At 37.2% G+C, this 10,993-nt stretch overlaps 1 protein-coding gene across 1 annotated transcript; it reads right to left on the bottom strand.

The window, feature by feature from the left end:
* Positions 1-5,309: 5,309 nt before the first annotated feature.
* On the bottom strand, positions 5,310-10,412 carry LOC134845552 (uncharacterized). Its single transcript, XM_063862492.1, has 4 exons — positions 10,143-10,412; positions 9,376-9,942; positions 7,719-9,190; positions 5,310-5,907 (listed from the first exon to the last, which is right to left on the bottom strand). Exons 1-4 carry the CDS (start codon positions 10,278-10,280, stop codon positions 5,376-5,378), a joined length of 2,709 nt encoding a protein of 902 aa, XP_063718562.1. The 5' UTR covers positions 10,281-10,412; the 3' UTR covers positions 5,310-5,375.
* Between the last annotated feature and the right edge of the window lie 581 nt (positions 10,413-10,993).

Here is a 10,993-nt window from a genome sequence, read left to right as displayed (position 1 = left end):
ATCCCTTTAGCATAAAAGCTTGCAGTTTGATCCATTAACATTTTTTTTGTTTATTTTTATTGTTGTTTTTTTTTGTTTTTTTTTGGAAGTCTATGATAAGAACATTTGGCCTATGGAAGACACCCCGGTCAAATTGGGTTGAATAAAACGCAAAAAGTGTACTGTAAATGCGTAAGCGGTGGTTAAATCCGCCTCAGAAAGCGTTCCAAATTAAATTGAAGCATGATGGTCGGTCTATTTTAAAATTTGCAACCTGCGAAAAGTTATGATTTTCACGTTACCTTGTGTATGGGGATGTGTTTTGGAAAAAAAATAAATATATGTATTTTTATAAGTTTTTGAAATTTTCCTTACATTTTTTAGGAAACCATGGTTCATAGAGTTAAAGTCAGACAACCAAGGCTCAGCCCTGGTACGAGCAATCTATTGGGTGGTAATATTTTTTTTCGCATTCAAACCAACTGTTTTAAGACAATTGACTGCGTTCGGATATTGACCCGGAAATGTTTGGATTGCCTAGCGAGTATGTTTGTACTAAAATAAAATGTTGTTGAGAAAACTTTTTTTCTTAGTTTCAAAACTCAAATTGTTTTTGCGTACAATTTACCCGCACGCAGAGTCGTTGCACATTTCAAAAGGCGAACTAATTGATCTTTTAACTCAAAATTTAGCTCTTCATCTGATATTGGCAAAACAAAATTTATTGTTCATCAGAACTTGATTTATTCAGGATCATTTGAAACTAAGGCACAGAACTTAAGGGACAGACCAAAAAATTAATTAAGGCCTTGCACTGGTATACCAGCGTTATTGTTGTCTCGACTTTCGACGAAAACTGAAAATTAATACTTGACGCGGTTTTTTTATTCAGTCAACTTACGGCGCTCTGAAAAGTTTTAACAAACAATTTTGTGCCCTATTGAAAATATCGACTCCATAAACCCAAAACTTTACCTCCAATCATTTTTTGCAAAGTTTTGGGGTTTGAATTTGCCAATTTGGCCATGCTCTTCACAAATTTATGCTTTCTTTTATCTTGTGTTTTTACGTTATGTCCTGATGTTCCGATCAAAATAAACTAAATACATGTGCTAGGGGTGGTGTTTTTTTCTCCAGGTTAAATTCGACTCTTTAACTTGCTTTTATTGATGTTTTTTCTAAATAAAGTTATCCGAATAGTTATCTCAACTTTCAATCAAAATTTTACCAGATATCTGTCATCGTAAGCTTGTGGGAGGTTGAACTTTGTCAAATTGGCCATCCGAGTTAAACACAATTCCAAATCTTACAATCGCGAATCATGCAACAATCCTTTGAAAAAAATGATTAAAGTTTGTTCAATTAAAAAAAATGAATTTAATTTTTTGTACCCAGCACACGCGACAAAGAGTTTAGTTAGAGCAATCAAGCAATTATAAGTCTTGCATGTGCAATGCATTGGGAACAACTTGAATGGTATTTTTTTTGCATTAGGACAATTGAAAAGACCGTTGGGATATTGACCCGGAAATCTTTGGATTTCCAAGCGAGTATGTCTGTACTAGAGCAAAATGTTGTTGAGAATACTTTATTTTTCTGAGTTCCAAAACGCAAAATGTTTATGCGTACAATTTATCCGCACGCATAATCATTGCACATTGCAAAAAGCGTACTAATTAATCTTATTAATTCGACTCATAATTTAGCTCTACAGATTATATTTGATGAACTATAATTTTTTTTGCCAATATCATATGTAGAGCTAAATGTATAGTTCATCGAAACTTGAGTTATTAAGGTTCATTTGAAAATAATGGAGAGCAGTTGAGGGGCAGACTATTTAATTAAGGCCTTGCACTGGTACACGAGCAGTATTTGCGCCTCGACTTTCAAAGAAAAGGGAATTTTCATGGTTGGTGCAGTTTCTTATTCAGTTAAGTTATGGCGTTAGGAACAATTTTTTGATTTCAGTTTTATGCTCAATTGAAGATATCGACTCCATGAACACGAATTTAAAAAGATGTTTTTGGCCGATCATTTGTTGAAAACTTTTGGGGTTTGAATTTGAATTTGCCAATTTGGTTATCTTCTGGCCTTTTTTGTGATTTTTTACGTCTTGTTTTTAGACTTTGTCTTGTTGTTCCAACTTTTTTTTAACTTGGGGTGGTTGTAATATTTGTTCTTGCATTGGTGTTTTTTTTCTTCAGACAAACTGACTTTTTAACGGGCTATTTTGGACGGATTTTTAAAACTCATTCGAAAAGTATAGTTGTCTTGATCTTAAATTTGGAAAGTTATGTAGCCTTTGAACATTTTAAGTCTGCGTTTTCGGCCACTTTGGGACAAATAAAGCGCGATATATTTCGCGCTATTAACGCGTCGGCGGAGATTAAATCCGCCTTAAAAATTGTTCCAAATTGGTTGAAGGAACCTTATTTGCCATCATTGGCTCGTTACTAAATGCAAAATCTGTCATTTTGTACTCTGTGGCGTGTGGGGGATTAATATGAAAAATTTTAAATCAAATTAATTTTTTAATGTTATTGCTGCTCCAGACACCTGAAAAGGCAGTCGGAACAATCAGTGCTTCGCCCTGATGTGAGCAATCTCGTTTATCTTTTTTTTATAGAACCTGCTTATGATATGATGTAGTTGATTTCCTCATGACACCATGAATACAGAACCCCACAACTTGAACAGTAGGAACTTTTTCTATTCTTGTGAGTTTTTTTTTTCTGTTTTTTTCTGTCAAAAAATAGCTTGTTGGACTCAGAAGCTAAAAACTAGCTGTACCTAAATACTTAAATCATGAATTATTGATCACATCTTTCATTTACGTTTTTCGGGCTTCTTTGTTCAGCAATAACTCGCCTCTCAAAATTCTACGGTTATTACCTTAAATTTAATACAAGTTGCAAAAACTTAGCTCACTTTCAGACAGATTAGGTCGTTTTTTGGTTGTTTTGAGCCATAATTTCAGTCTGAAAAACTAGCTTTCGAATGCAAAAATTTTCATAAGGTTGTTTGCTCTAAATAGTTATTATTGTCTGTTTCAATTTATGACAATTCTTAATGGTTTCGAGAGTTATCATAAGTTGAAACAGACAGCAGTTTTGAATTTGATGATAATAGTTTCGAAAAAATTGATTCATCACCAAATTCAAAACTTCGGACGAAAAAAAAACAAGGGAAACGGTAACTGTATAAAATTATTTGGGCAAAATATGCACTAAAAACCGCATAAAACGTGTTGATTAGTGTTTTCGTCTAGAGATAGCTGAATTGCTTGTTACGGAGATGTGGTATAGCATGAGACTGCAAATATGAATCAATTAGCAAATCCATTGCCAAATTCGCTCCTGAAGATAACCCACCATCATTGCTGGATCTTCAGCTATTCCCCCCCCCCCCCCCTATGGTTCCGAATTACAAACCGCCACTTATAATATAATTCAACGGTTACGCATATGAGAATTAAACCTAACGATTTTTTTAAGAGTTTAAATAGTTAAAGATATTCCCTGTTGGATTCCTGGGCCTTGGTATCCCCTCACTGCTTCAGCTTCAAATACCAAAGGTACAGTGCTGATTTACATTATCCGGATAAAACGAACAAAACTTGAAATTTCAAACGCGTTTTTCTCAAATTGGGTCAAGATTAGACAAAAAGTGAAGAGAACAAAAGTTGCTTGGAATTTCAAAATTAATATGGTGCTATTTTTTTTCCGAAATTCTCAACCAAAATTTTACCCCAAAAATGGGTCATTTTGGTTTTTTTTTTTCAATTAATCAAGAATTACACTGAAACTACTTTTTTAATTGATGAGAAAATTATATCACAAGAAGCCTCCTACATAGCCCAGCAAAGTTTAAAGAGTTAAATCTCCAAAAGTTTGCGCAAATTGTTTAAAATGTGTTTATAAACAGAGATTCTGGGTTTTATATAGTAAAAATCACATTTATTGACTATCAAGTAAAAAATTTTTCTCTTATACTGGTTTTCGGAGATTTAACCCTTCTTAAACTTTGTTGAGCTATGTAGGAGGCTTCTTGTGCTGTATTTTTTTAAAATCAATTAACAAAATAATTTCGTTGTAATTCTTGATTAATTGAGAAAAGCCAAAATGACCAAATTTTGGGGTGAAATTTTGGTTGAGAATTTCGGAAAAAACTATATTAAATTCGATGAAATTCTAAGCAACTTTTGTTCTTTTCACTTTTTGTTTAATCTTAACCCAATTTGAGAAAAACGCGTTTGAAAATTCAAGTTTTGTTCGTTTTGTCCGGATAATTTAAAGCAGCACTGTACCTTGAGAGAGCATTATTTTTTTTTCGTATAGCATATAATGTTTGTTGAATCGACTCATTATTAGTAATGATTGGATCGTGACTCCGTTAGCACTACTTGAAATGATTGAGAAAAATTTCCAACAAAATGAGCAAGTTCATGCTGATTATCCTCGTTCTGCTTACAAACGTACGTTTCAAATAACTTGGCAATTAGGAAAAAAATAGTTTACTCTAACCTCGAGACTTAGGCAGACAAAAGTTACAGAATTTTAATAATAACTCTAATCATTGAAGCACCAAAATGATTAATATCAATTTTTCATAATGCCGGCCTCTTTCAACAGTTGTGATCTAGTCTTTGGGATGAAGACGCGACTCCTCCTTGGGAACTTGATTATACACATCAGAATAATATCTCAGAACTTCTTGGTAACTGCCACTCAAATAGTCAAGTCTGTCCATCACTTCAAAAAGAGTAAGCTCCACGCTGACTAATCCAGATACGTGTCTGTCAACTTCCCCCAGCGAGTTGAGATCGGTAAAAAACTGAGCAGAGTTCTCGTCTATCACTGCAGTTCCAGCTTCATTGAAGTTTGCGACCCAGATGAGGTAGATGTTGTAGATCTCCTGAGTTGTGAATGGGCACATGATCTCAGCAAAGTGACTTCGTCCAATAGGCGCCGAAACTCCGACCTCAAAGTTCAATTTGCTGTAGGAGGTTCCGATTCTCCAGTCAGCCTCAGAACAAGCAGCGTCGACAGTTTGGAAATCAGGCTTGAAAGTTGTTCGCAATAACTGTTTTGTCGATTCAGAGTTCGCCTCGTTTACTTTTGCCCATTTACCTTTGCTACTCGCTAGAGAAAGTGCCGTTAACTGCATTAAAATGATGCTCAGAGTAACCATATTCTTCATTTCTGATTAGATTAAATATATTTTATTGTCTTTTCTCAATATTGGTTGTTTCGACTACTGCATCTGTTAAAATTATGAATGATGTAGCAATAAAATTTTAAAATATTTTCAAATTTGAAATACCTGTCACATTAAATTAATTAAAAATAGCAATGAAATATTAAGAAGTTTCAAGGTCAAAATAAGTACGCACATTAGACAAACATAATGTGGTCCTGTGATTTATTTGCAATATTTTCAGGTAGCACAGAGTGTTGAAAGTCTGTTTCGTTATTATGAATATTCAACTCCGAAAAAGTTTGATTCTGAGGCAATGAGATTACCCTCGGATCCCCCCACACTTCAAGTTGGTCGGGTGGAGCCGATTGTGCCCTCAGAATTGTTTTGTTGCGCCGCGTTGATCTTTGTGAAGGCGGAGTAACAGGCCGACGGTACTTAATAATCCCCTGCTCCCCGTTTTCGCGTGCAGCCGCCCTTCGCCGCACCTTCTGAAGTCGCTCGATCTCGATCGGAGATTTGTCGCTCGGCGAATGACTTCGCACAACTGACGACTCATTGTTACGTTGTTTCGACGAGAGATCGCTGTTCGTTTTGCGTCGTCGTTGCTTTTTCGGGTGTATATCATAAGTGCCTGGATTTTGCTGAAGGTATGCTTCAGTTACAGGCTCGAGTTTGTTCAGAAATTTTTCTATTTTGACCATGTTGGTGGTGTAACTGGTATCCAAGCTAAAAAATCAGTGAATTTGACAAACGTTTTCTAGAAAACAGGGCATCGTTTCTAGTGATTTATTTTTTAAAGTTATGTTCACTATTTGGAGGAACAGAACACATGTTTTTTTTTCTGCCTGAACGCAATTTTATCTCAGTTACATGGAGTTATTAGTCATGTTCTGGTATTTTGACCTCTTTTCAGAGCAAAACTGAATCATGTTGATGCAATAATCCCTGCTCGAAATTTATCCCGAGTCATGACCTCAGGACATTTTCAGCGCTGTTTTGGAAAACAATTTTCTGCCGACCAACTCTTCCTACTTTCAGCAAAAAAGTTTTTCGATAATTGTTCCGACCTTTTGAAAAATGTGGAGGTACTTGTATTTGGGTGTGTTTTAATTTTTTTCTTTTCATTTTTGTTTTGTTTTCTACGCTTCTCCTTATATCCATCCCTGGATCTGATACAAGACGTTTTAGGTGATTCGACTATTGAAATGTGCAGGAACGTGATGTACTAACGTGGAAAGGGTGGGTTTTAGTTTTTTTTTGTTTTCAACACAAAATCAGGTACCACAAACAATCATAGGAAAGGGTCGAGTGATATATCATATTAAAGCACTTTCATTCTTGATTCGAACGACAGTAAAATTCTTTCAAAAAGTTAGTGTCCCACTAACGAGAGGAACAGATTTTTGTTTCTTAATCAAAATTCGAGCTAATAAGGTGAGCTAAACAGGTTTGTTTATGCTTAATTTAAGCGGTCAAAACTTGATTTTAGAACACTTAATTTATGTTTTTATCGGAGAATTTGGGAATCAAAAACTTCAAATATCAAATTCAGTGCAAAAAAATTTGAAAAATTGAAAATTTTTCGAATTTTTTAAATGTTTTCCCATTTTCTCCAAAAACTGTTTACCAATTGGCCTATTTTACTATGAATGTCGAATATGCCTAATTTTTAGTTTTTTTTTCCAGATCTTTTTATCACACCAGAAGAAACGACAAAACGACACTAATTTGAAACGACAAAACGACACGACCGCCTCTTCTCAATTCTGGTTGCCAATTTTTTCTAAAGGGCCTTCCCTTTGGTATAACTTTATGACACACATTTTAGCTGAACATCTCAACATTTTTCCAAAGGCGACTTGGGTGCCAATTTGACCGATTTTTGGGGGGGGGGGAGCGCGCGCCAAAAAAAGCGCAATTTTTAGGTCAAAATTTTACCTGTTCTTAGTAAAATTTGCATACTGCGCTAAAAAACAGGGTCCTTACAGTATTTTCGGAGACCAAAAATCAAATTGGTCTCCGAAAATACAAATTGGTTGGAAAATCAAACTGGTCCAACCTAACAAAAAGGTCGGTAAAATTTTAATTTTTTCTTCGAAAAACCACCCCCCAGAAAAATTTCTGCGCACGCCTCTGATTAGTATATATTGCCGCTCTGGGAGCATTACTGAAACTTTAAGGGTTATTCGAACCAAAATGCATGCCGTTAAATAGAACCAAATGGGGTCATTTGGCAGGTGTGGGAATCAGATTCCCATAATGAAAGGGGCGTGACCCATTAATCCGCATGAGAGTTTTGCCATTACTAAGACTATTTGTGGCATATTTCAATTGATGCAACATTGTAAGTCTATTACAGTCTATTGCGTATTTTCCCTCTCCATGTACTTACAATAGAATCACTGGTTTTTGTTTTTTTAGTTTTTGGCATGGAGTGGCTGAACATTTAAATCAATCAATCGTACAATCCACCCAAAAAAGCATCCAAAAAATTAACCATTCTGCCAAGATGGTATAGTGAAATAAACTGTACGAACTTGAGTTCGCTCTCGTTCAACAGATTGGATTCGTTTGCTTTCCCGTAAGCATGACTAGATGACAAAGCTTCGTTTGATAAAGCCAGATTGTTTTGATCTTCATGTCCGTTCACACCTTCAATTGGAAACGGCTCACCAAGACCACTGTTTGTATTCGACGATGACTCATGCTCCTCGGGTGCTCGAGTGGGACTCGTCAATCCATTTTCAGTAGATTCAATCTTATGAGAACTCTGTTGAGTTTTGCTTTTCCTGGAATTCTTGCCCCCACCCATATTTCTGATGTCCCCGTCGTTTTGAATGGCATCATTCAGTTGTTGCTTCAGCGTTTCAAACTGCATTTCATATCCTATAACTGAATGGTGTTCGTTGCTTAAAGTACCATTTTGCTCATTTATTGCCGAGTTTGATTTAGATGCGATCCCGTTATTCAAAGGTAGCGGATGCTCATATGGATCGCTAAGAGCATGCAATTGATGGGCACTGGAACTTACTTCTGTCGATTTTGTGGAATGAGTAGGAAATACAGGTTCGGGGTCTAGAAACACATCATCGTCCAACTCATCCTCAATATCACTTTCACCTCGAAACGCGGTCGCCTTTGGGGTTTGACGACCCATGAAGTGCAAACTTGGTGAACTGACCGTACGTTGACCAATATGCTCATTTCTACTGTTTCGCTCCGCTACTTCAAGATGTATATTTGACATTGGTCTTCGTGGAACCGACTTGTCTCGCCGTTTTGACCGACTCTCGTTTTTGTTGAAGCGAGGACTTGAGTCGCTGTAAATAGCTTGCGAATCAGAGGAGTCGTAGTGTAGCTGCAAAGGCACCGGAGCAGGCTGGTTGAACTGGTGCTGCAGCCCTAAGGGAACCCTCAGGGGCTGATGTTTTCCCTGACTGTTCAAACTTATCTGTGAGTTCTGATGAATTTGGTTTATCATATGTTGCTGCTGCACGTGACGTGTCACTAATTCTTGGTTGGAAATTGATCGCATGTAGGTGGGTTTGTCTGGCATCACCGGAATATTAATCTCCTTACTTTTTGATCGATCATTTGGAGTTCTGCGGACCAAAGATGCGGGTTGCAAGTTAGTTTTCGGGTTATAATTAATTGCAGGCTGGGAATTGATTTTGTCGCCCGGAAACATTTGCTGAAATGGGATTTCGTTTATAAATCTCGGATCCCTGGGTTGGAGATGAGGTGGATTGGGTTGGCTGGGTACATGCAATGCTGCGGGTAATGCATGATCTCTTTTAGAAATTCGTGGTGCTTCCCATAATTGGTATGGTGACGCGGGGATCATCCCGTGGTACGAATGTTGCGCCTGGAATTGAGGTCTGGATTGATGATTGAGGAGATTTGGAGATGGTATCATGAGTCCCGTGGATGCGCTGTACGATTGATATTGGACTGGATTAAAACTTTGTCCGGGAAAACCATGAATGAACTCTTGATACTCGCAATCAACCTGTAAATAAATACAAACTTTCTTGTCCAACTTTAAAAAGTACTAAACAGAAAAAAACTGCCTGTTATGTATCAAGAGCTCAACATTATGTTCACGTTCCCTGTGCCCTAGCTGGTAACGTCAAATCAAATTCAATCATATGACCGTTTAGATTAGATATAGAAACTAACATGTTATATACTTACTGATTGGTATATTCCATCAGGGGTCCTGCCATAGTGCATAATGGGCTCCGAGGCCACACTCATCCCACTATTTGCAGAACTCGCCTCCGCCCCTCCGCCCTTCTGTACTTTACTCTTTCTGCTCTCCCCTCCCCCAGCCTTCTTCGGGTTCCTGTCTTTCTTGCTATCAGACTCCGAGCTCAGAATTTTCACCTCACTCGAACCCTGTTTTAGCTTGGACTTCACAAAAGCCAAGTTGTCTTTTGGCGTTATGCTCATTTTTATGGACCGTTTGTTCTGCTGATCTTTCGTTTGAGATTCTTTTTTGTTAGTTCGCAATTTGTCGCGATAGTTTTCGACGTTGTTGGCATTCGGGGAAATGATCGGGGCTGCTCGTTTTGGTGGAAGAGGTGGTTTATATTGAGGTGGTCTCACTGGAGGGTTCTGATTGGCACCATTATGGATTGGGATTTGTTGATTGCTCGCTAAAAGGTCTTGTGATTGATATTTACTCCGCGGGCTCGGCTGACCGAAAAGTCTTCGAAAAGAATGCTGGATTGACCGAAGTGGCGATCGTGACCGACTCGACTGAAAAACATCAGTTTCTACAGATTTGAACAAACTGCTATTACCTTTTGTAAAACTTCTTGTGATTTAGAAAAAAAAGTAATCCATTTTTTTCAAACACTCTCTCATTAAAAATACTTTTTCCCCAAGTCCCCAAAACAACTCGAAAACAATGGATTTAGTTAAAAAATGCTTGATGAAGGAAAAGTTAGATTTCTCACCCGGCATTCTGATCTGTCACTTTCTGCATCTCCCAGATTGTGCACGGAGGGAGCGGGCGAGGGGGGCTTGGAAGCGCCAGAGCGGGATGCCAGCGATGTGCTGCTGGCTGCGGCTTTAAGTTTGGTCAGAAAGTTCATTCTGGTTATGTATGTGGCGGCATCATACAAGCCACCGATTGATAAAACGTAATCACATGTGAAAATTCGACTGTTTGAAAACAGTTCGTGTTAGATGTAAGAATGAATTACTTCAAATTTGGTAGAGTCTGACGAAAAGGTGCATGTTTTGAATATTTGAGTTAATTTACTTTAACTTTACTGCATGCCAGCATTATCAGGTAGAATTTACTCAGCTGATTTAAAAAACGAGAAACGTAGAATGAATAGAAAAGTTTGCGAGTTTAGACGCATTTTACCGCACCAAACAAAGTGGCTTCAATTTAGGCCTTTGTTCCAGTTGAGCTTTGATCAAAAATCTCATTAGCAAAAAAAGATCCAAAAATATTTCTACAATATAAACTATCATCAAAAAATTGTTCAATAAATAACCACAGAGTTCAGGATGTGAACAGGTTTTGAAATTTTTCAAAATTTCATTTCCAGTTTCAAAAAGTTTCCAGACTTTCAACTTAGACAAATTTCAAGACTTTATATGATGGGATCATTTAGTTACCTATGATAACGTTTGCGAGGAGCGGGACTATGTCGCGAAGGATCGAGCGTTCGAATCCGAGGCCAGTTTTTTTCTAATTCAATGAGCGTAGTTCAGACTGTTACATACATAGGAATGATTTGTTTTTTTTTGTTTTTTTTTTTCAGGAAAAGGTCTTAAAACTTGTTCAGGCTCAAAT

This window comes from Symsagittifera roscoffensis, chromosome 1, assembly GCF_963678635.1.
Source record: "Symsagittifera roscoffensis chromosome 1, txSymRosc1.1, whole genome shotgun sequence".
In the NCBI taxonomy this organism is placed as follows: Eukaryota; Metazoa; Xenacoelomorpha; order Acoela; family Convolutidae; genus Symsagittifera; species Symsagittifera roscoffensis.
The sequence above is the reverse complement of the archived record's forward strand: the minus strand, read 5'-3'. Positions and strand labels throughout refer to the sequence as shown.

Excerpts from the sequence above, each read along its gene's own strand:
- LOC134845552 (XM_063862492.1), bottom strand. The coding sequence starts at position 10,280 with ATGAACTTTCTGACCAAACTTAAAGCCGCAGCCAGCAGCACATCGCTG. Across the intron at positions 9,191-9,375 it reads CTGATGGAATATACCAATCA|GTTGATTGCGAGTATCAAGA; the intron begins GTAAGTATATAA and ends ATTTATTTACAG. Across the intron at positions 5,908-7,718 it reads TTGAACGAGAGCGAACTCAA|CTTGGATACCAGTTACACCA; the intron begins GTTCGTACAGTT and ends CTGATTTTTTAG.